At 40.9% G+C, this 26,044-nt stretch overlaps 1 protein-coding gene across 1 annotated transcript in view; it reads right to left on the minus strand.

Moving 5' to 3' along the window:
* Positions 1-26,044, minus strand: part of HECW2 (HECT, C2 and WW domain containing E3 ubiquitin protein ligase 2) — a gene marked incomplete at both ends in the record, with an annotated part of 108,072 nt that overhangs the window by 50,445 nt on the left and 31,583 nt on the right. Inside the window, 4 exons of the mRNA XM_084264981.1 lie at positions 2,615-2,757; positions 5,210-5,379; positions 6,548-6,623; positions 9,699-9,793. Of these exons, the coding sequence (XP_084121107.1) occupies positions 2,615-2,757; positions 5,210-5,379; positions 6,548-6,623; positions 9,699-9,793 (484 nt within the window). The remainder of the gene's footprint in view (positions 1-2,614; positions 2,758-5,209; positions 5,380-6,547; positions 6,624-9,698; positions 9,794-26,044) is intronic.

Here is a 26,044-nt window from a genome sequence, read left to right on the forward strand (position 1 = left end):
ACACCTGGAAGCACTCCTACTGCGATACGAGAGACTGAAACAATAACAAGGACATTACAGAAATAGGTTGTAGCAGTTTGCATCCAGCACAGACTTTTCGCAAAAAAAGTACCGAGTGGACAACGTAAGGCAAAGCAGCTTCCCCACAATGCTCTATGGGTCACACTACACCAGATTATTATAGTAGTGTCTCCAGGATCTGAAACAGAGTCATCGCTCTGTACTCCAATCACAGCTCTCAGCTAGACCTGATGTGTTCCCAAGACATTTGAGATTTCACAGTTTTTCCATACGTTATTCTAGGTCATTTGAGATTAGAGGAAGCCACAACATGTCTGCTCTGTATTCCCCTGAATCAATACTAGATGATTCTCATACTCATTTATCATATTTTCCATGAAATTTAAAGCATTTGGCTATTTTGTTACATAAACTTATGAGCCATGCAGACAACTAAAAGCTAGGCAGAATTAGTGCAGCCTGTCTAAAAATGTCTGGTTCTGGATTTCACCTTCTCACTCATTAAGACTGGGAAGTAAGGATGCTTTACTTGCTTGACCAAAACCAAAATAAAAGAGAATTAGAAGCTGATTGTACAACTGGTACATTTCTACTTCACATCTATATTAACCACTTCTGTCCTTTGCAAGTCTTCTGATAAAACATTGCCTGCCTTTACAATGCCTAAGAAAAAGGAACTCTGATAACTGATTGCCATGCAAAAGCTGTAAATTGACAAATAAATTACACACACTGGGGCAAAAATATCTGAAAGACTGATTTGATGTCAGTTCTAACAGCAGTATGTCAAAATCAAAATCAATACTTACCTGTAGTTTTGTTAGATATTATACAGCCCTTCCTTTCCTAAAGTGTCAGTGTATCAAATATACAGAAATGAAGTATGAAGAGGAAAAACCCCCCAACACAATCCATAACCAAAACCAAAGCAACAAAACAAAAAACCCAACCCAACAAACAGGAAAAGTCTTCCAGAATACTGGTTTTTAAAAAAAAACCCAAACAATAGACAAGAACTGATAAAGACAGTAAATGGGTAATTTACAGACTTCACAGCACGAACAAAAAAACATTTGGGGGATTAGCATGGAAACGAACACCCTGAACTGGACTTTAAAACCAGTCTGTTTCACAGCGTGATTTTTAAGTGTGTAGCAGTGTGCAAATTTATTAGAAAAAGCTGCTGGTTCAACTTAACGCAATTTGTTGGAACTCAAAGATGAAGCATTTCTTTAAAAAGATCATACATACACCTGAACTGCTCTTTGAAACTGGTACAAAAGAAATGGGCAGGCTTTTTTTGATTTTTTTAAAATAAATTCTCTATCAGAAGACATCATGAAAATTTTAAGCTACCCTAACAATTTTACTCTTACTTTACTTACCAGTATAACCACCACTTTGGAAACTTAAAGCTGAAAACTGTTTTCAATTTGAATTTGATTTTCTCCATTTATGCAACTTGTTACTTTGATGGGAATATCTGTGAAAAAGGAGGCCAGTCGTTTATATCCTGCTTTGTGCACAAAAGCGTGACAATACTGCCATGCCGATAAACTTTCAGGAAAGAACATATGCATTTATTTCACCATCATTCTTTGTGAGACTCATCAAGTGGCCTTTTAAAGTTAATGGAGACACATTAACAGATTTTGAGTCAGGTCCTATACAAAACACACTTGAATAATTCAGGTCCTCTCATTGTCTTTCAAGGAATTATTCTTTCTAATTTGCCAGATACAGCACATACATATATAAAATGTTAAATAATATAGTCAACAATTACTGCTCTGTCTTAAATGTAAAATTGTATTTTTGCACACACTGCTGCATCTCTTGCAGTCCTACAGCCATTGGCTTCACAGACCTCATGACCAGATCTCGGGCTCTTCTCAATGAACACTGGCTATGCAAAAGCCCCACTGAATTATTCACTTGACTATACCACAGTCCCCTCCAGCAACTACCGCGAAGTATAAAACATCTTCAAAGTTTTTAAGTTATCTTTATACCAGAAAAGGTAGCTATCAAAAACTCAACAGAAATTTCTAAGAATAGCAAAACAGGTGAATTTTGAGTCCCATTGGTATGCTATTCATAGCAAAAGGCAATTTCAACTGTGTAGCATCACCACCACTTGGCAGCCTTGAAGTTCTGGGCAATTAGCTGAACAGGTATTAAATCTCTCATTATTAAGCTTACAAAAATACTTGAACTCTTAAGAGAACAAACTGTGCTGCTTCTAAAAAATTTGCACACCATCATGTAGTACTGTGATAATGCTTTGCTTCTTGACTAGCTAGTCAGAAGGTAACATTTTTTGCAGGGACCGTATTTTTTTGTGTAAAGAAATAAAGCTGGAAATCAATTACAGTCAACACATGTACACAGACATGCATTCAAGAACGTCAGGGTTGGAAACACTGACATCTATCAGTAAGGCTATTAAAATTCCTACTAAGTTTCTTACTACAGATGCAGAAGAAATTTACTGTTCTGTTCCAGTAAACCAGAAAGGCTTCTCCACACCTTTATCCTATATACTAAGTGTCGCCGATCAGCAGAAGTTAGCCTTAAGAATGTATCAATTTACCCAATTGCATGTCTCTCCAACAGTCTCTGAACTGGTATGGTTAACTTCCCAAGAAAGCGCTTGATGATCGGACGACTCTTGGCAAATTTGTCTTTAACCTCAATTTCCAGGACATCTGTTAGAAGTGCAACAAAAGAATATTTCTGGAAGAAAAGAACGTATTTGACAACATATCAATATACCTTTATTGAGATAATATATACATAATTACTACTAACATGCATTGAACTCTAAAAGCAACGATTGGTAACAGCAGTTTCCATGTGGCAAAATAATGTCAACATCATTTATTGCACACTGAATTTTTTGCATATGTACCTCACCTCTCGGGAAGTCGATACCCTTTTACTGGTCCTCAAAAGTAATTGCTCAGTAAGAAACTACCGCACAAAGGCACTTTCACAGTCTCCATCAGAAGGGAAAAAGCAATGTATCCTAGTGCTCGCTTCAACTTGCGTAGTAGAAAGCATAAGGAGAAGGAATCCTCACTGTACTCTATCAGGCTGAAGAAGAGTAGCCAGGTCAACGCAGGAGGAAGGAGGAGAGTGTCTCATTCTAGGCTCTGCTTAGTGAACTTCCCTTCCTTAAAAGGGCAATGCATACACAGTATTTTCAGGAGCACTTGTAACTAAAGGAGGAAAATTTTCCATAAATTTTTGCCCCAAATGTCACGAATCTTCTCAGCAAGCTCCAGCAGAACCTTTTTTTTTGCACTTGGGGCCTCTAAACAACATGGTGCTCATTTATATAAGATCTCTTGATGTCTGGTAAGATCATTCATCCACCTTTCCCTACAAGGAAACACTATTCACAGTTATTCTCTTCAGCCCACCATCAATTTTCATGCATACTTTGAAATATCTGTCAAGTCTGCCTGAACACAGAAGATTCAAAAGTGGTACAGGGCAAATATATGGGCAGGCATGGTGGCAGACACACACACGTACACACAGTGTGATAACAAATTCCATTAGGAACCAAAGATTTTTATTTTTCCACTAGATGATATTTCAAATAAGCAAACAAGAGTATTGTGTAAGCTATTTCGAAAAGCTGAGGTCATCTGATTATACTTTTACTATCTGCCATCTTTAAGATCTCTGGGCAAATTGCAAATGGACTACAATGCCTAATACACATCTGGCTAGAAAGTTAAAGATACACTGAACAAGGAACAAAAGAAGGCACAACTCTCCAGTTCAGCTGTAGATACCACTTAAATAAACTCAATATACTCAAAACCAGCACTTCAATTGGCTCAGGAATAAAACCACTGTCTCATGCTGGGCAACTGTCAGAGCCGGGTTCGTGTGATAAACAGAATTTAAAAATTTGTCACTCTCAGCTTGCTATAAAATCACAAATTATTTTGCAGAAAGGAGTAGATGAAAAACAGGATCAATTCTGCAACACTAGGACAGCATATGTAATAGGATCATAAGCTGCTGTCGTCAAGAGCATTGCTACAGGGAAGATATGGCAGTTAAAGCAAGCTGACATAATGTGCGCACCAGCAAACATTATCACTTTTTTAATAAGTTTCACATCCAAGGAGAAGTGGAGGAGAAAAAAGAGAAGACAGCGGATTTCTGTCTACTGGATAGATGGATGGACATAAAATGAAAAAATCAATTTAGACTATTTTTTTTTAAATTTTATTTTAATGCTTCCACATATGTACAGCCTTTCCTACAACCAAGCACCCCAGAGCAGTGCGAATGCTGGCCGTGCTCTGTTTTCTTGCTTGTTTAGAGTCAGAGCTTGTTTGGTTTGGTTATGATTTCTGAGAAGATTTTCCAGACCTCACTCAATTTTCCAATCTTCCTAAAGAACACATTAGCATCCATAAAACATAGTACAGGCATCTGCTCATCAGAAAACATGTGTAGATCAAGAATGCTGCTCACTGGTCCCAAAAGCGTTATGCACTTGTGTCAACATTTACACCTTCTTTCCCACATAAACATTTACCTTTGAAAGCACAGCCTGCCTCTTCTGGGCCAGTAAGGGGACCGAATTCCTTCCCTGAGACCCACTCAGCTTACCCTGGGAAACTGACATTTGTCAAACTGCTTCCCTCCCCCTACCCTTGCTGAGTGGTGCTTTAATGCCTCCCTGCATTTCCTTCCTACAGCAGTGCATACAGAGGCTACACCAAAGTACATTCCCTCTGCCTGGCGGAACAGAGAGCCTGCCACCCGCTATGCGCAATGAGAGTATCATTTCCAAATAATCCTTGCAATCACTGAACATAAACGCTCACTTACTACACCTTTGCCTAATAACGTATAATCCATTTTCATTAATTTATTTTTGCAATTTCAAGAAATCTACAGGGCTGTTGAGTGAGTTCAACTCTTGTTAGCAGAGAAGGGAATGAAAACCTCACAGCAGTGCAGCTTAAATATGCAGATGATAGCTGTTTCTATCCAACAACAGGGTTCCTAAAATTACTACAATTTCTGTGTCAGTTTAAATAACTAGCTACAAAATAAGCTCACAGCCTTCAGAGAGCAAGGACTAAGGCATAAAGAGGAAACACAAGCCTAGTACACTGCATCAGCTGGTAGACAGCTCTCCAAAGGGACGCATTACCTCTCTGTGCCAAACAGGATTAGTTGTGTTACTGATGATAGTCGACCTTCTTTCCTGGCCGTGATGAGCAAATGTAGGAAATGTACTTTTCTTCCCTGGCTGAATGGACATCTTTAGATAAGGATCGGGGTTGAAAAACATGCCTTTTTTAAGTCCAACTGCTCTAATATCTGAAAAACAGAAGCAGGATAGAAAAAGAAACTGAGGAAATTAAAGTTAGTTCACAAAGTGGTGCATTCCTAAAATATTACCCAGGAAATCAATTAACTTAAAACTACTGAATAAAGCAAGTTATAATTACGCTAGTGTACAGTTAAAGCAGACAGTCAAGTGTTTTCCCTAGGGAATATAGGAAGGAAAGTAAGCAATATCCTCATTTACATTTCAGCATCTAGTCATTTGCAGAACAAGAAGCATTAACTTGTAACTCACCTGCAAATCTTTTTCTCAGTATATAAGGTATTTCCATTTTTCAAAAGAAAAACCAAAAAACCACAAAAACCCCATTACACAGTACTTGCTGTTTCTGGGGAAGAGGAAGTAGCTAAGGTAAAAAAAAAAAAAAAATCAACCCTGTAGAGAAGTTGATGTAATGAACTCGTACTTTCCCAACGTGGAGACTTTGCTAACCATAACTTCAGATATTCATCATCAAGATTGCTCTGGACCATGATGTACACTTTGTCCCAACTTAGAAGAAGATAACCTAACCTATCTCACATAAAAGGATGTGAAGTTTTCTGAAAATGCTTCCTTCCTCCTAGGGAAACCCCAATACTCCAGCCCTTGGTATGTGCAATAATAAATAATAATTTCCTCGGGTGCATAATCTCAAGCCAAGGGACTTCAATGATACCCCAAGCTTCAACAAGAACAAAAAGAAAGAGGGTGGGTTTTTTTTAAAGCTGTACCTCTACAGCTACTTTGCTGTAGCAATAGCTTAGCTCTGTTACAAGATATTTTTTTTTCTCCTTTCTAAACCCTTTACAGCCATTGTTTTTTTACTAATTCAAAGTGATGGACCCTGCTTTTATTTTTAGAGGCTAAGGTTTCCAATTTACAATCTCAGAGGAACTGTCCCTTCTGTAAAATGGAAATTTATCCAAATTTTTTCATGCTGGGATCCATCAAACTTGCTTCTTTCACTTTTCATAGAGATCCATGATTCTGGCGTGCTTTCAACAGAAGTTCTAAAGAAACACCACCTTTCAAGCCACTAGAGTGTGCTCCTACAGAGGCTAATGAAGAAAAGTGTTCTATCTTTGAAGATATTTAAAACAGCATTATTTTTTTTTGGTAGCAGTAATTTGTAAAACACAGGATAGCGTTGGTTTTTACCTGATAGCGCAAAGCTGACTAACTTCCGGGAGTGCTGGGCTCCAGAAGCACCTTCATCCGTGCCTTCTACTCCAATCTGATGAGGAGACAAAAAAGAAAGAAATATACTACATCAGTTTTCATCTGCTTTGTATATACTTCAGGATAATGCAATTGTAAGAATGCGTGCAGGGGAAGAATGCAACCAACTTCTACCTATTACCATGGAAAGGCAAAGCTACAGCATTTGTTTCTCGGAAAAGATCTATTATTTCTATTACTTACGCCACGCAGTGCTAATACACCAGTCCCTGGAATCTTCCAAACAGAGTATGTATAGGGTAATACGTGTGCAGATGCTATTAACTGGAGAAAAGGGAACTGTATTTTCTTGTTTGTCTCCCTTTCATACAATAAAATCAACAATATGGATTAGTAATGCATATCAAAGCACCCAGCTGGCCAGTGACAGCATGGATAACTTCTGTCACTTTCCACAAATAGATCATTTACTGTGCAACAAAAAAAGCAAAGAGATCAGAGAGGCTAACAAAAGCCTTCAGATCTATAAACAAAAGTTCCTTTTAAACAGAAAAGTGCATCAGGTATCTAAATATCAATGTGGTCTTAAAGCTTGTGCTTCACAGATTTTCAGGTTTGGTTTCTATCAGGTAAGCACTACTTCAAAATTAAACGTTTCTCATGCATTAACGTCTTATTAATGTCTATCTCTTTCAATGAGCAGAAGGATTGGTCTTTCAAGACAGAGATGTGCATCCAGATAAATGCCAGGTTGGCACTGCACTCACTCACAGGTAGAAGAGGTGGCACAGCCTGGTGTAAAAGCTTCAGCTGGGGATTAAGACTACTGATAGAACAAAGTCATCTGACCAACTAAATGACTAAAAAAATAAGCTGAATAAAAACACATACACCTGTGTGTGTAGATGAAGCATGTAAAGCAGTTCTGACCAGCTAACAGTTGTTTGCAGTCTGAACTAGATTGATAAACGGTTTCTAGAGCTGTGGTAGCCACAAGAAACCCACTTTAAGCTATTTAATGTAATTAGCTTTCAAATACTTCCCTCAACAATCAGCAAGCACACTGGGATTTCACAGGAACTAGGAAACACACAAACTTTGTCCCATTGCAAAATTGTAATACTTTCTTTGACTGCTTGTTACATACAAGGTGATAAAAAACCAGTAACAATGTGGATTCCTGACATCCCCACAGGTCCCATCAGTTTTGTGAGGGAACAGACTGTGCCAGACAGTACCACCATGCAAAGAACCCATTCCTTTCCCTCACCACTGGTTTCATGATGCACCCCTGTTCCCAGGCCAAGATGTTTCTCAAAACTCATGACATCATTACACCAATGACTATACAGATGCATAAACAGTGACAGCTGGTAGTAAAATTATGAGGGCATCAAAAGCAATGGGTTAATTCCAGCTGGATCAGAGTCCCCTCATCTACTCCATACTCTCTGGAAGATGCAAGGGGTGCATCACCCCGGGATGGTGATGCTGCCCAGGCAGGGCCAGAGGAATGCCATGTATTTCAGTGTACTCTTTATTTTAACATGCAGTGTTTTCTTGTTAAAAATGTTATTCATCAACAAAAAGGCTTTCCTTATTCTATCCCTATTTTTCTTCTAGATCACTGATTCTGGATACTGTTTACATTGCTAATTGGTACTTCATTTTATAGAATCAGGATTTGCCCACAATTAAGCTATAACAAAGCAAACTGTAACAGTGTTCCCTAGCACCTCCATGGTTTTGATATATACCCTTTTCCTGTTTCATTATGACCTGAACAGCAATTTCAACTTTTCTGTGGCAAGCACAACCTTTCATCCCAGCATACATGTTTAGATTTTAGCACTACAAAGGCGGTCTCATCTGGTGTAAGGCAGTATTTCTAGATCAGCCCTTACATTTCAACTGGTTCACAGGAACACAACTTAATGTTAGTTACTTGTCTAAAAATAAGATGGACTGAAAAGCCCAGCATGATATATCATCAATAAGAGAAAAAACAGAAACACAGCTGCCACCAAACCATGTAGTGCAAAACCACAGAAGGACCCAAGTAAGTAGGTAACTTAATGCAGCTACAAAAAAAAAAAAAAAAAAAAGAGTAAGAGTGGGCATGTCATAACTCTCTTCCCATTCCCACAAACAGCATTTGTGTAGCAACAGACACGACCAGTGTCAAGTGAACAACGTATTCTCTACTACACAGTACTTAAACTCAACACCACAACTATGAAAATGGTATGAGGTATTAAGATATAACAGGTTAACAGGTATACTTACATATAGCTAACTCAGTATAATACTTTCAAGAAGTCTCATCTGAGCTGTCATATATCATTCTTACATAGGAAACTAACATTTTACTACTACTGGAAGCCTGTACTGCTAGCACAAATATCTACTAGGAGCACAAATTATGTGGAATAGCCAGGACCCTGTGCTACCTTTGAAAGCAAAGAAATTTAAATAGCAACAGCCAATTAATCAACCAAGACTGATCGATGACTCCAAAAGGTAGCTCCCAAGTAAATAAATGCATACCTAAAGACAGAAATTTAGATACTCGTTTGTGCAATGCATCTCAAAAATGTTGGCAGCTCATATAAAAGGTCAGGAAAACGTCACAAGTTCCAATGGTTTCTTCACCCACTATAACCATCCTGCTTCTCAGTAACAATACAGTACAGAGCACAGCACATTTTAAGGGTTACTTTGAGATTTTGTTGTTGTTGTGGTTCAAAGTCTGGCTACCTTACAGTCTGTAGTTCATCAATTGGTATCAAAGACAGAAGCTGTCTATCTCTTTGACTGCAACAGATCTTCTTCTGTAAAATATCAGGAGTTCATATACCAACTGCAAAATTATCAGTCAGATCTGACAACTAAATGATGTTATCACGTAGGTCTGTAACTCTAAGAATGAGTGCTCTTAATGTCATTTCACCATGAATACTACAATACCAAGAAAAGTATTTCCCATGTTGAATGAATTTTTGACAGGCAATATATTTTGTTGAAGAAGTTGCAGTCAATCGTAAAACTAGAAGACTTCTATGAATAGGTTTGTCTAACAGTTAACGTTATCACCTTATAAAAGTACAATGAACAAACAGACTAAACTTACCATCACAGCAGGGTTTTTCACAGTGATACATGGAGTAGTAGCTCGGAGGGCTCCACTAACACCATGGTAGTATTTAAAACAGATCTTTATTTCAGCTGGAAAACAAAACAAAAATCGCATTAAGCTCTTAATGACTGACCCCAGGCAAAAGAGACACAATGAAAAGAATCATAGATTGATTGGACGCCAAAGGATCACAGAGCTCCACCCCCAGGCCCACCTTTCCAGCATGTCAAGATCCCTCTGGATGGCTTCCTTTCCTTCTGTTGTGTCAACCACACAAATCAGCTTGGTGTCATCCGCAAACTTGCTGAGGGTGCACTCAATTCCATCATCGATGTCGTTGATAAAGATGTTAAAGAGCACCAGTCCCAAGACAGACCCCTGGGGGACCCCGCTTGTCACCGGCTTCCACCTGGACATAGACCCATTGACCACCACCCTCTGTCTACTTTCTGTCAACCAGTTTCTTATCCACTGGATGGTCCACCCATCAAATCCACATCTCCCCAGTTTAGAGATAAGGATGTGGTGGGGGACTGTGTCAAAGGCCTTGCACAAGTCCAGGTAGATGACATCGGTTGCCTTCCCTTTATCTACCAATGCTGTCACTCCATCATAGAAGGTCACCAGGTTGGTAAGGCACAACCTTCCCTTGGTGAAGCCGTGCTGGCTGTCCCGGATCACCTGCTCATCCCTCATGTGCTTCAACATGTCATCCAGGAGGATCTGTTCCATGATCTTCCCAGGCACAGAGGTGAGGCTCTCCGGCCTGTAATTCCCTGGGTCTTCCTTGCTCCCTTTCTTATAAATGGGAGTGACATGACCCTTTTTCCAGTCCCCAGGGACCTCTCCTGACAGCCACGACTTTTCAAATATGATGGAGAGTGGCTCAGCAACCACATCAGCCAGCTCCTTCAGGACCCTGGGATTTACTCCCACCTAGAGGTCCAGGGATGCAAGGTTCTGGGACTTGAGAATTATGAGAATCCTGGCTGCCAGAGAAGACAGAGGCAAAGAACTCATTCAGTACTTCAGCCTTCTCCACATCAGCTGCAGCCAATTCTCCATTCTCATTTACCAAAGGGGGTACACTGTCTTTGGCCTGTCTCTTCTGGCCAATGTACCTGTAAAATCCCTTCTTGTTGTTTTTAACATCCCTCGCCAAGCTTAGTTCCATCTGCGCCTTGGCTTTCCTGATCCCACCTCTGCAAGTCCGAACAGCATCCCTGTATTCTTTCCAGCCAACACACCCTTGTTTCCAGAGCTTGTATTTGCCTTTCTTTTCCCTCAGTTTGACCATCAGGTCCTTGCCTAGCCATTCTGGTCTCCTGCCCTTCCTGTCCACTTTCCTATTCAAAGGGACAGAAAGCTCTTGACCTCTCAAGACAGGCAACCTTAAAGAGTAGTCAACTTTCCTCAACATTTCTGTCTCTAAGGACCACCTCCCAGGAGATCTTGGCCAAAAAGTCCTTAAACAGCCTAAAGTTTGCTCTTCTAAAGTTTAGGGTCCTGATCCCACTCTTTGCCAGACCCACATTCCTTGAGATCGCAAACTCAACTAGGGCATGGTCACTGCAGCCCAGGCTGTCTCCAACCTTAACACCTTTAATGATCTCCCCACACTGGTGAGCACCAGGTCCAGCAATGCATCACCTCTGGTCGGTCTGTTCAAAACCTGAACCAGAAAGTTGTCATCTATAGACTCCAGGAGTCTCCTGGACCTCTTGCAGCTTGCTGTGTGGTATTCCCAGCAGATCTCTGTGTGGTTAAAGTCCCCCAATCAGCATGAGTGCCTGTCACCGCGATGCCTCCTGCAGCTGAAGGAGGAAAGCCTCATCAGTAGTCTCTCTTTGATCAGGTGGCCTGTAGTAGACCCCTATCACCAGCTGTTCTTTATTAGTCCCATCCCTAATTCTGACTCACAGGCTCTCAACCTGCTCCTGACCACTTCTCAGAGAGACATCCTTAGAGTCTATCCACTTTTTAAAATAGAGGGCAACTCCACCACCCTTCCTTCCTAGCCTATACCTTCTAAAAAGGTGACACCCTTCTACAGGGGTATTACAGCTGTGGGAATCATCCCACCATGTTTCTGTGATTGCAACTAGTTCATAATTTTCCAGTGACATCATGGTTTCCAATTCCTCCTGCTTGCGCCCATGCTGCATGTGTTCATGTAAAGACACTCCAGCTGGGCTTTCTGACTCCCCACCTTTTTTGAGGAGCCCTCCCTCAAATCTCTGGGAGGAATCTGAAGTTTCCCCCCCTGCCTCCTAGAGGGACATTAGAAGGTTCCGGAAGGGGGGTCAGCAATACTACCTCCTCTGAGGAGTCCCCAGAAGTTCCTATGGGACACTCTAGAGGTATTTCCCTACAATCTTGTAGAATTTCAACATCCCCAAGCCCTTCTCTGTCTCACTGAATTTCACTCTCTTCATACTTTGAATACAGTATTAAGTTAGAGGCTACTTGCTCTACCCTAGCAAGCCTCACTATATCCCCTCCCCCCTTCCTAACCAGTTTAAAGCCCTGTCAAAGAGACCTGCCAGCTCTCGAGCAAGGATTCTTTTACCTCTTGGAGACAGGTGGTACTGGTCCGCTACTATCAGGCCAGGCACTGAGTAAACTGCCCTGCGATTGAAAAACCCAAAGTTCTTAAGGTGGCACCAACCTTTCAGCAACCTATTCAACACCTCTACTTTCTTAGCCCACTTTGTGTTCTTTGCTGCCCCAAATGGGATAGAAGAAAACACCATTTGCACTCCCCCTCCCTCAATCAGCCTCCCTAAACCCCTGAAGTCTCTTTTGATACTTCTCAGACTTCTTTGAGAGATTTCATCACTGCCTTCCTGAACAATGAGTAATGGGTAGTAATCAGAGGGATGAACCAGATCCGGGAGTTTTCTAGTTATGTCCTTGATCCACACCCCAGGGAGGCAGCACACTTCCCTACGGGTAGGGTCTGGTCTGCATATAGGGGCCCCCTGTTCCCTTGAGAAGGGAATCCCCAACCAAAATCACCTTTCTGTCTTTCCTGGTGGAGGCAGTCTTGAGGCATGGAGTTGACTTCCTCACTCTTAGCCTCCTATTAGGGGGATTGTCCCCCACATTCCCATTTGCCTCCTCTTCAACTCCCAGCACCTCAAACCTATTGCTTAGGGGGACCTGGGGAACCAAGGTAGGCAGGGAGAAGGTTTTCCCACGGTGCCAAGCCAGGGCTATTTCCAACCCTCTCCATCTTTATGGTCACCCATTTCTCCCCGTTCTGCCTGATAGGGCTGGGGATCCACCATTTTTTGGGGAAAATTTCCCTGGTGATTTTCCTTCTGGCATGCCAGCGAGTTGCTCCACCAATCAATATCCCTCTCACACTCCCTAATGCTTCTCAGAGTCAAAGTTCGGGCACTTCCTGCACACAACTTCATTGTAAAAGCACACAATAACTGCAACTGAAATATATTTTTCTCTCAGCCTGAAGAAAATTGGAAACCTGTCTGCAAGTCTGATTAGTTTTTTTAGATAAAAAGCTGATAAATGCTTTTTTTTTAGAATTTATTTTTAATGTTAACTGTACTTCTATTTAGTCAGTAAAATCCCAAGAGCTCATTTTTTCCAGCTCTTACTGCAAGATGTCCGTGGTCACTACTGTGTAAGAAATACCAGAGTATTTACAAGCCACAGTTCACACAAATCCACTTCTGCACATTTTGTATGGGTGCATAGGGAAGGAAATTCTTTCAATATTCATCTCTGAAGACAAGTTCATTTCAACATAATAATGTTAATGAAAATTATTTTTTTTAGCTGATTCGTAATTTGCAAATCAAAAAGTAATTGCACATACATTTTATTTTAAAATCATTTATTCATAAGAAAAAGGAACCCCTCTCTACAGCCTTAGACACAGAGATGGTACCAAACGTAGTATATCTTGTTAATCTTTTGCTTCCCTCAAAAAAGTAACATATTTTGATCAATGCATTAAAATGTATTATGCTGTTATGACAACTTAAACAGTGGCATCATTTTTAGACAGTTCAAACTCATTTTGGTTGGGTTTAGGTTTTTTTTAAATATGGAAGCAATGATTGTCCAATGAGCTATTTACCCTGCAGTAATTGTGATAGAAGGGAGAACAGGCCAGGTCAACACATGCTAACTGCCCTGAGCCCTTGAGTAGCCGCAGCAGCTAGGTGACATGCCTTGCACTTCTTTTTCCTAACCTTAGGCATGGGCACAGAGAAGGAAAGGCTACAAGTGTCCCACCACTCACTCACAGCTAAAACAGGATTGCAGAGAATCAGGGTAGAGACTCATGATATATTTTCCTGCATTATAATACCGCTCAACTTGCTGTACGATAACTCTGGGGTTTGCTCTGAATTGATTCTTAAAGGAGAAAAATTATTCAGACATCTATTCTGATACTACTCTTTGGTGCCCTTTCTCCCCTTCACAAAATAAATATTGACTTACAAACTCAGAACTCTACACAATACCCCAGCATCAGCCTCCCCAAAGCTGAATGAAGGGGCAGGGTTGCGGCTATTATTTCCATCATCTTGGAAGATGCTCATGTCCTTATATATCCAAGCACTACAAGTCCTGATATATCCTTATATGTCCTCCTATATTCAAGCACTACAAGCACTACAGCTCCTCATCACAGGTTGCATAGCAAGTTAACATTGAGGTACACAACACACAGCCTACATGCCTTTCATTCTGGTCAGCAATATCAAAATTAATTTTATTTGGGTGTGCCTGGCTTGTTAAATCATCCTATATAGACCTTCAATTGCATTTATCCATTCCACTAATTCTCCTGTCCTCCAAAGATGAAATCAGTAGGAACCCTGGACTGAAAACCCACTTATGAAAATGTTTTAGAAGCACCACGTTTTTCATTAATTCCTGCAGGGTATCACTAATAAGATTCCACTTTTTCTGTAACCTGTCAAAGCTTTTACTATCGTTTAATATGCCAATCCAAAAATACCCTTGATACCAGTAAAATAAGAGAATAAATAGCTACAACTTGAGGATGAGACAAAATACTCTAAAATGCAAACTCTTAAAGCTGGGATTCTGCATTAGCCCTACAGATGTTCTGGCATTCTGGTAGGACTGGCGATGTAAGTGTGGTTCACTGTGATAGCCATTAATATGCTGTTCAGTATACTCTTTAAAGTTCACTCTATACGAGTAGGATCCACCATTCAGTGATCTGTCTTCAGAATTACTTCAACAGGGCATTAATAATAGAGCACCCGGCTATCCCCCATTTGTGTGTTGGGACCTTCTGTTATGGGGCTGGGGGGGAGTGGGAATTACCTAATTTTCTGCAGGTTATATTTCTGCTACTACTTCAATATACTCCATTAAGAAAAAGGGTCACTGAGGCATTTGCTACTAGGATGATTCTTGCCAGAATCCAGAAAAAGTTGCATGGCATATACCTGAATGAAGCTTGAAGTACTTTATACAAAGGAAAGGTGAATCATAGAACATGTAAGGTTGGAAGGGACCTTTAAAGGTCATCTAGCCCAACTCCCCTACAGTAAGCAGGGACATCTTAACTAGATCAGGTCACTCAGAGCACCATCAAGCCTGACCTTGAATATCTCCAGGGATGGGGCCTCCACTACCTTTCTGGGCAACCTGTTCCAGTGATCTACCACTCTCATATTGAGGAATTTATTCCTAATATCCAACCTAAATCTCCCATTTTCTGGTTTAAAACAGCTATAATTATGGCTGCCCTTGATCCTGTGGGATTTTCCCTATCTGGAACAGCTTCTCTGCTTTCCTTCTCCATTGGGATAACTACTTGGTGTGAGGTTGATGAAGGTTTACTTCTGGGTACAGAAATGGCCTGAGGCAGGCAGAAATTATAGCAGCTATTTCAGACAGACCAGAGAATGTGCATTAAGATCTTGGCAGCTCAATTCCTTCAACTTGACTTAAAAATATGACAGTAGTTCTAAAATACAAAATGGCCAGGTTTTGTATGAAGTTTTGAGATATACTGCATGATTCCTTGAGGGCTGAGATATTTCATTACTGCAAGATAAAATACTTACTTATCCCTACTCAGAAGGATTGCAAATCCATCCTGCAAGCCAAAAAAGATTATTGATTTCTTTTTAAATTTGCTGTAGTTACAGGTCAATGTTTATTTACTCTCTTCCGCTCAGAACAAAGAGGAGGCACCTCAGAACAACCCTTCAAAGGAGAGTGTCTGGCTGATAGTGCCTCCAGGGACCAAAAAGGTGGAGGAGCTGCTGGTCCCACTTCCTCCTCCTCACAGCTGAGTTCACACACACAGAGTCAAAACATGCTCTATTTACCCCAAACTTTACAGCAAAACTCAAAATACAAACAGTCTACAAAGATTTATCAGACCTAAAAAATATGGGTCAGGACCTGCAGGTTCTTACTAAACTGAGCAATTCTGTTGACCTACCAACAACGCTTATATCCAAAGGGACACACAAGACTTTCTAGCTCACATAAAACTGGACTTTCAGTACTTGCAGAAGTTGGCAGGATTTATACCAAGTGCAGGACTCTCAGAATCATAAAATGCTCATAAGTAACTAGGACTCAAGTCTTGAGCATCTCAATGGCATTGTGAACATATTAAGGCTACATGAGGGCATGGTAAGACATTGAACTATTTCACCAAGACTTCTACTTTCCAGTCACATTGCTCAGCTTTACTGTGACCCAAACTTTCTTTTTCAGGGAGTTTCTGGAGCTGCTATTTATTCAGCCTGCTGTCACTGACACCTTCTCTCAGTTCACCCCTTCTGAAAAGAACCTACCAGCAGGAAGATTATCAGCTGCTGCTTCTATGCATGGATAGTCCATAATGTGACAGTGGGCAGCAGCTTGGTATATATTCTCACTACACTGGCACATACATTTCTCTAACAGCTGAAATGCAATGCCACAAGCTTTGGATCCCCAGACATCTCTCAATGACTTCTATGAGTATATAGTACTTCTTAATACCTCTAAGCAGCTGGTGATAGAAGAAAATGTTTGATTCAAGAAACAGATCTGACAATCACATAAACTAACTACAAAAAATGATCTTCAGGACTAATTCTAGAAATAATTAAGAAAAAGCAGAGCACTTAAAACTTGACATGAAGATTTTTCTCTGGCACTTCCCAACAGACACAGCATTGATTTGGTTTGGGCTGTATACAGCACCACTACACGCAGGAACGGCAGATCTGCTGTTTGCATGATGTTGATGGGCTACCCATCACATCCATGCAGGCACTGCCAAAGCAAATAGAGGTTTGCAAGGCTGGATAATTTATACAGCAAGACTACAATCCCTTCATACAGTCAGAGATAGCTAAGTAATGTTTTTTAAATGACTAATAACACTAGAAACTGCAGGTAATACTGAGCAGTAAAAGAAATCTCAGAGAAGCCCTGTCAGTTCAGAACAGCTGAGGATCTAGCTTTTAGACATTCCTGGTACTGTGTTATCAGAAAGTGTGGATCAGAATGTTTTTTTCTTGATGACTGATGGATTCCTAAGCTCCAGATACACTGAAAGCAGGTATCTGTGGTTGTTCCTGATAGAACCCACCTCAGTTTACTACCTCTAAAGACAGCCCCATACATATACAGACCTCTTCCGAAACAGTTCAATTATGTGCAAACATGACTTGAATATTTTATCAGAGAAGGCTTCTTCTGAGCTGTTGCATACTACAAACTGCAAAACAGCACGTATCACCGAGAGACTTTTCCCAGGTTCTTTTATTCCTCCTGTCACCCTGATCTCATGTGTTTCTTTAGGGGAATATTTTCACTTCTCTTTCCTACTGCTTCTTCCCTCGACAAGCTTGCTTTGTATATTATCTGCTTTGTATATTATCTGCTTTGTATATTATCTGCAATTAAAAGGTTAAGAGCAGTAAATTCAGCAAGGGAAAGACACCTGTACCTGACCACATGACTATTTTCTGTCTCATTAGAGAAAAATATGACATTTCAAAACAAAAAGTATTTTCATTCACGACAGAAGAATCGACTGTATCCAGCTCTGTGTTCTTGTTACCACATACCCCCCATTATCACTGACATTACTCCAGACATCACACAGACTGCAAGAAATTCTTTCTTCATTTAAAAATAAGGTGAAAATGAAATTAGGGTATCTGTGATTCTTCAAAAGTCATCACACAGCCATAGAAAAATTATATATTTATATTAATTAATTTGAACACACTGCAAAATCATAATCCTTTCTTTAAAAGCCAATAGTTGTTATAATTTTATAACCACAATTTTATAGCTCATGTCCGTTACATAAAAATCTTGGAATTAACAAAGGTTTCTGGGACTCAAACATTAACATTTGAATTTCAAAAGAACTTCTGCATGAAATTATAGAGTTGTACTTCCCTCTACGGACTATACACTCTTGCCTTTTCAATAATAAAGAGATTAGCTTACACCAAATATAGCTTGCTTTTAAAACATCACTAATTCCCACAACCCCCCATTTTATCTACCATTTTAAAGCCTTTATTACTTTAACTTTGCCCATGGAAAATTTGCTTTGGGATAGAAACTCCTAATACTTAAGATCAGAATATATCAGCACATGAAAAAATTCTAGAAGAATGCATTCTTTTCAGGGGACCGATAATTCAGGAAAACCAATGTGCTTGCTGTAAGAACTGTTTGCTCCAGATACACCCAAGTGAAAGGAAACGCCTGTATTAGAGGTGGAATCAGCCACATTCTATCAAGAAGGGGTGAGCAGGGCCTCTCCACAAGTCAAATCCTAGCCAGGTTGTAATGGTGTGTATAGGTGAACAGTGCTCCTGGTTAACTGTATGGAAACTGCTCAGAAGTTAATATTTCCTGGACACCACAGCCTGAAATTACTTGGGCTGAATCCACAGCTCTCTGCAGATAGAAACATATGGCCTCCAATGTTTAATGAGGAAAAAGCTGACATAACAAGCTCATCTGAAAAGCATGAGAGCATGTTCTGCAAAACTTATTTACGAAAACTTTGTCACTAGAACAAATTAAGTCACTAACATTCAGGCTTTACAAAGCTATAAAGGGGGATGCAATCCAAGGAAAAGGCACTGGGTTAAACCCTAACTTCTCCCTGCTGAACCCAAGCACCTTGTGAACAACTGCAGAAATCTAGAAGTGTTCTGCACATCCCAACAGTTGAATTTCTTTACTCAGAATGACAGTTCTGTGAACACAACCATTTGTTTGGTCATTTAGCATTCTGTTCTCTACATCACTTAAACCATGTGCCTTCTCGATTACTTCCTACTGGGAACAGTACAGGGTAGCAAACCCAGCAGCAGAGCAAGAGTGCCAAAGCTGGCTACCTCCAGGTACTTGCCTTCTCTCTCAGCAGGTATATCTTAGAATTTGTTTTACAGAGGAATGATTAAAGAAACCCTAGCAAGTGACTTAAGCAGACTTACAGAAGGCTTTTTAGATAAACTAGGATCAACAACAGAAAATGTTTATGTCCCAGTGGTGTCTCTTCATCTAACCTGCTTCAAAGGCTTGGACAAACCATTGTTCAGAGAGAGCTTACCCATCCCTGCCAGCCCCGCTTACTTTGCTGTCACTGAGACATTCTTATTTATAGTCATGAGCACTGCCTATTATATTTCAGTTTGGCAAAGCCTTTAATTATAATCTAACCTTTAAAACAAAACAGTAGGGGTATTATGTGCTTAAGGAAGTCAACAAGACTTGCCACAAATGGAAAAAAGACTTGATCCTGTTTCTCTTATTTGTGACGCTCAAAAATAGCTTTTAAGAGACAACAGATATAAATAGCAGAAGAATAAAAGAAGTATCTCTAACTCAGTGAATGTGGTTATAAATAGGGTAGGGACAATATCTATGACTTCCCAGGCAGACCACTGAAAGGGCGCTGGTTTCAGGGCGTTACAGAGACAAGTGTTCCACACTCAGAACAATTCCATGTGATCAAACCATGACCTTTATAGTAATTAATTTAAATGGTCAATGAATATAAAGACTGGATACAAGCAATGAATTATGTTGACAGAACACTCATTAACATTGGCCATTTTGGTCAAAACCACTAAACACTAAATTGAGTTCACACTTCTAACAACAGCTCTTCACTAGAGCAGCACTCAAAACTAAAAGCATGTCCAGTTCAATTATTAAAATGATTTTGTTTTTCCTTTGGTATGTATTTTAGTTTTTAACTAAAAATGCAGCAAGGATCCTGCTCTGCTATGAAGTGTGGCCGTTTCAGACACAATACACTATTTTTTGTAAAATTTGTCATTTCATGGAAATAGGGCCTGAATGCAGAGCAGTCCACACAAAACCTCGCTTGCAACATGAGACCAGTGTAATGAGATGCTTATATCACCATGTTTTCTGAATACATCTGTCTACTCATGGAAAAACAGACATGTTTCTGTCTGTCTACTCATGCAAAACAGACAGCACCTGTCTACTCATGCAAAACAGACAGCATCTGTGCAGTCACTGCATCCGAGTACTGCAGTGTGGCACCAGAAGTAATTTAGCCACAAAGATCACAAGGATGATTTGGAAGTGATTGATGTGACAAGACTGGCAGTCTCTGGATAAATCCCAACAGCTGCCAATATGGATTACTGCTCAAGACAAAGCCACAGCATCAATATATGCAAATCAGTATATTTCTATTCTATTCACAGTAATGACTATAACATCAAATGTTATAAATAACAAAGATGTTACAATACAGGTAACGTAGTTGAAGGTGTTTCTTGTGGGTAGTGTAATCAATACTCATGAGGCCAAGGCTATAACTTGTATTTATAAATCCAATCCAGTCCCAGAGGAAGCTCTTATTCTATGTCTGTACTAACAAACCATGGCAGGGGCTCAAGTACAATCACACTACCATCCACACCGCTGAACACTGACCATGCATCCCTGACATGGGGGAAGGGTTGGCTGCAAATAGCCCCTAGTCTGTTTTACCTATTTGAATATTTATAGCTTTTATTTTCTGGAGACTTTGCATACAGAAGTGCATAAACACGAGTTACCTGCTGCACAACAGTGACTGTACTATACTGAATCTCCCTGCCATGGCCCCTCAGATACAAACCACACTTCCCCATATTGCAGAAAATTGACGTAGAAGACGTGCTTTATAAATTAGCAGCAGCTTTTATCAACCAATCTTCATAAAACTCGTATTTCCTTTCACATGCTTTTTCTAATCACCAGTCTTTCCATGGATCATTTCACTCCATCTTTCTCCTAGGTCTGTTCTCCAGAAAGAATACCACCATCTCTGCTCCACTACAATGCCTCAAAGAGAGCCCCTGCCATCCCATGCAGACTGCTACAAACCAACGAACTGCTTCACCATCTAAAAATCACTCCTGGGGTAACTGCAGCCTCTCCCTCACCAGAAGCTAAAGGTCCTGGTGTACTTAAGGACCTGATCAGTCTGATGTCATGCTAAATACCAGATGACTATACCAAACATAAAAGCATTAAGCTGTCTTGCACCTTCAACACTATTGGTGCCTGTTTAGAGTACTACTCCTCCAACTTTTCTTTACTCTTACAGAAAGATAAAATCTGTTTGCAGCACTGCAGCCACGTTTAGCAATCTTTCTGCAGTTTACACAGCAAACAATTTGATGGAGCCATCTAGTGAGTCACTGTTTTCCTTCTCCCCACATTTTAGCAAGCCTCAGGGAAGGGTGTTTTAAAGCCACTTCTAATATGTGAGTCTTGAGCATGCTGATACTCAAATTCACCTTCTGGAGTCTAAAATGACAGTTGCCTTTCATGCTTACACTGCACTTTTACTCTTTCCCCAGGGAAGAGAAAGATGAACACCTGCCTCCATACTGGTAGGCTCTGAACTGCAGAGCTACTTACTTCGTCTGGAGGTGACAGCTTAAGGACGGCAGCTGTTTGTGATGGTGAGATGGACTTTGTATTTTGCAAGCATTTTCTTTCCGGTTTGCATACTCTTCCCCACCTCCCCTTCCTCAGCCATTCCCCTCAGAGGCTGCCTGTATTTCTGGAATACGTTAAATTAATTTCTCATTATTTCACAGTTGATTTATTTAATTCTCCCTTTTCAGGACAGACTCTACAGAATTGTGTCTGTTGATTTTTGTGTAAATCAAGGGAGAGTGTTCTTTGATCATCCTTATTTTGCTTATTTTGGATGCTTTGGGAGGAATTAATATCTGGTTTTGGTATGAAGATGAGGAGACTCTGCCTGCCTTTCTTTCTGCAGGTTGAATGATCTAAAGCTGTGCTGCTGAGACAGTTTTTATAAGCAGCAGTTAGAGTTTTCTGCCAGCCTAAACTATAAACAATGAGCAATTCAAGGCCAAAGTTGGGGCCCGAGACATAGTCATAGCGCCTCTGAGAATCACATATAGGAGAAAACAATCCAGAAGTAGCTGCATTTAGCCACCAGAGAAGAGAGTGAGAAGATGTAATGAGCTGTGTAGACACCAAGGACGGAAAAGCATGGGGGAGGAGGCGGCCCAGGTGTCAGAGAGAAAGATGCCCCTTGCAGCCTGTGGAGAAACCCATGGAAAAGACCAAGACCCCACCTGCAGCCTGTGGAGGGACTCCACGCTGGATGGAGCAGGTGGAGACATAGAGAAAATGCTGTGACCCTACGTTGGAACAAGCCGCTGCCAGCACTTGCAGCCATGAGGAGAATCAGAGACACAGAGATGAGCAAGAGTTTTGCATCAGAAGAGGTTTGCTGTGGGAGGCTTGGAATTCCGTGAGAAACACTGTGATAAAGAGATAAAGCCCTGTGGGAAAGGATTCATGTTGAAGAAGTTCATGGAGGACTGTCTCCTGTGGGTGAGATCCCATGGTGCAGCAGGGGGAGGGTGTGGAATGAATGCCCCCCCCACCCCCGCCCTCCCCCCGGCCAAGAAGGAAACCAACTCGCAAGGGACTGACCGAAGCCCCCATCTCCCAGTCCCTGCCCCCCGTGCTACCACCGGGGGAAAGAAGGGAGTGAAATCATCACTAGAGTGAAGTCTGCTAAGAAGAGAGTGGGGAGGGAGGTTAGAGGTGTTTTAACATCTGAAAAACAGCTCATGAAGAAGTAACCGAGAACCCCATTTTTTTCCCAGTCCCTGCCCCCCTGTACTGCGAGCAGGGGGAAGAAGGGAGCAAAATCGTGGCTAAAGGGAAGTCTGCTTAGAATGGAGGGGTGGGGGGAAGGTGCTACTGAGAACCCCATCTTCCCCAGTTCCTGCCCACCCTGTACTGCGAATAGGGGGGAAGAGGGAGCAAAATCCTGACAAAAGTCTGCTAAGAAGGGAGTGATGGGGGGAAAGTGTTTTAAGGTCTGGTTGCGTTTAAGATCTGGTTGCGCTCCCAACTCCATTTTTTCACTGTTCGTTGTAGTGTAGTGTAATAAATTAGATAGTTTCTCTCCTCTTAACTTTGTGTTGAGTCTGTTTTGCCCATGTCATTGCTGACAGATTGATCTTTCCTGGTCCTTATTTTGTCTCCTGAGCCTCTTAATATATATTTTCTCCTCTGTCCAACTAAGAAGGGAAGTAATAGACTGACTTTGGTGGGCATCTGGCCTCCAGCCAGGGCTAAACCACCACAATAGAGCAGACTGCAAACTACGTCTTTACATGTTACTTGCTTGGGAAATATTAAATGCTGAATTTATAGGGAGGGATTGTAAGAGGAATAAATGGAATGATTGGAAAATGGAGTTACAAGCCTGCAGATATATACAGTAACATGAAATTCAGAAAAATTCTTATCCAAGGCCTACCTTTAAACATAAAGATAAATTCCACAGATCTCAGAGAAACTATTAAGTTTACAATTACACTCTTGGAAAAATGGCTTCCCAAATAAAGGCATAAAATGCTTTTCTTAAAAGATACCAATCTGAGGATCACATAAGGAATCTGAGGCCAAATCCATCTGACTCCTACCAATTAACATTAATGCAGTTAAAATGGAAACACTCTTTCTGTGTGAGATTCTTCTCCATATAGCTTGGTAGTGATATTATCTTCCTCTTCACCCTACAGAGATGTTACATTACTGGTGAAAAGATACATAATGTCCCCAAGCCCTAACACTCCTAGGGAAAAAAAAACAAACAAACAAACAAACAAAAATCTTTGGGATAACAGGCACGCTGACTTATGTCAGCTCATCATTCGACATAAGTAAATCTATTCCTTTTTTTGCCAAAAAGACAGAGACCTTCAGGACAGTTTTGACTGTAAATCCTGAAGGACTGTTGTCCTTATGTAGTGTAACTCTATTAAGGAGCATCCTCAGCCCTCATTGCCAGAGCTGGTTCAAGACTTCTCAGGCTTGCAGCAAATGTTCCCCGTTTCTCCTTGCATATACGTAGAGCAGGGAGCGAGCCAGTCACAGAGGTGTAGCAGCATATAGGCAATGACAATTACGCACCGCCTGTACTACGAACATCAAACAGCCCCAGGCCAGAAAGCCCTGTAGTGACATAAGCCCAGCTCCAATTCAGTTATATACCTAGCTTAGCATCAGCCTGCTGGAGCTTCTATACGTCACGGCATGAGCACTAGCTGGAGGACTGGGTCAACAGCAATGTTATGAAGTTCACGAGGGAGACTTGCAAGTCTGCACCACGGGTGCAGGGGTGGAACAACCCCATCCATCACTACAGCCTCTGAACAGATTGGCAAACCTGCATCCCTGCTGAAAGGATCTGTGGTCCGGAGAGACACCAGACTGAATACGGACCAACACATGCTCTCATAGCAGATACAACAAACCACTTTGCAGGCTACATTAGAAGGCGTGTAGCTTGTAGATAAAAGTTACTGTCTTCCTCTACTTGGCAGTGGTGGGGATAGGCCTGGAATCCTGTTCTCAGCTGTGGAATCTACAACTGTAGAGATCTTTCCAAAATTTGGAAAATAATGACAGATTAAAGCATCTGAGATAGTTATCTTCAGTAATCAGGCACACCTTTACTGAGGATTTTAGCCTCTCCATTTACCTCTCCCCTCCTGTTCTCTTGCTGTGATCATGGCATCACATACCGGGCTATGCTAAGAGTACAAATTACATCAGCACCACGGCAGGAGAAAAGGCTAACAGGGTTGCTAAATTCCAGACTCTGTGTGGCACAGTTGGGCAGTGTCACTGTCTGCAGAGCATGGTAAGAGCCCTGACAGCACAGCTCCTCATATACCCAGCCTGACACTGTGCAGCACAAGCAGCTTCATCGTGGCCGTACCTGAACTGCACAGTCACCCACTGCATTTGCCTGTGCTGTGATTTAGTGGTCCAATGGAGAAAGAAAAGGGAAAAAAACAACAAAAAAACCCCACAAACAAAAAAACCCCCACAACACCACAGAACAAACAAACAAAAATGACCACCAAAGAAACCCACAGCTGCTGGCAGTTGCTTAAAGTTGCTTTGCCCCCTATAAGCTAAAAGAAAAGGCCTTGCTGAGCAAACATGGTCACACCTCTGTGGAGCCTTCCAGTCTAAAAAGAGGAATCAGAAATTCAGTCCAGTGTTTTAGTGTAATTTTTGGCCTCTTACTAGAAACTTAAGTGTCACTGGTGACACGCTTATTTGCCATAATACGCGCTACAATAACATTAGCTCATTCCTTTTTACAGTTCTCAGCTGCTAGATAATTGCTTGTCTCTTGTTCATCGTAAGTCAGCAGAACTGTTCATTAGTTCATTAGTTTGTGCATTAGCTAACCATGATCAAACAACGTGTATCCTGCACTCTTTATATCAGTTAGTTACAAAGGCAGGTGCAGCTGATTTTACCTCAAAACTGCTAGCTCTTGAAGCATTAGGTTACTCATACAAACCTAAAATGCTGTTCAAGAGCCTCATCTCCACACGTTACTGCACACCACAGAACAAGCTAAAGATACAAATATCCTTGAAATAAAAATGCTCATAGTGGCAACAGTCTTGATGTAGAATATGCACAGGAAAGATGAGGCAATGAATCTTTCCAACATATGTTTTAATCTGCCTTAATACCTGCTGCCTTTGGCATCAGGAACATTCATTATTAAGACCTTTGTTGTTTTCTTCATCTTCATCCTCAGTTCAGCCATTTTTTCCCCTGTAATGAACTCCTGAAATTTAATTCAATTCTGTCCTAGTAAAGCTGCTTTTTTTTTGTTAATTAAAAAAAAAGTGCTGCGCAATGCATTGGGTAATTTGGCAAGATTCAATGAGTTCTAGAAAGAATAAGTTCTAAGCTATTTACAGTACAGGGGACACAACATTTCTTGAAATACA

This window comes from Gallinula chloropus, assembly GCF_964237585.1.
Source record: "Gallinula chloropus genome assembly, chromosome: 5".
Taxonomy (NCBI): domain Eukaryota; kingdom Metazoa; phylum Chordata; class Aves; order Gruiformes; family Rallidae; genus Gallinula; species Gallinula chloropus.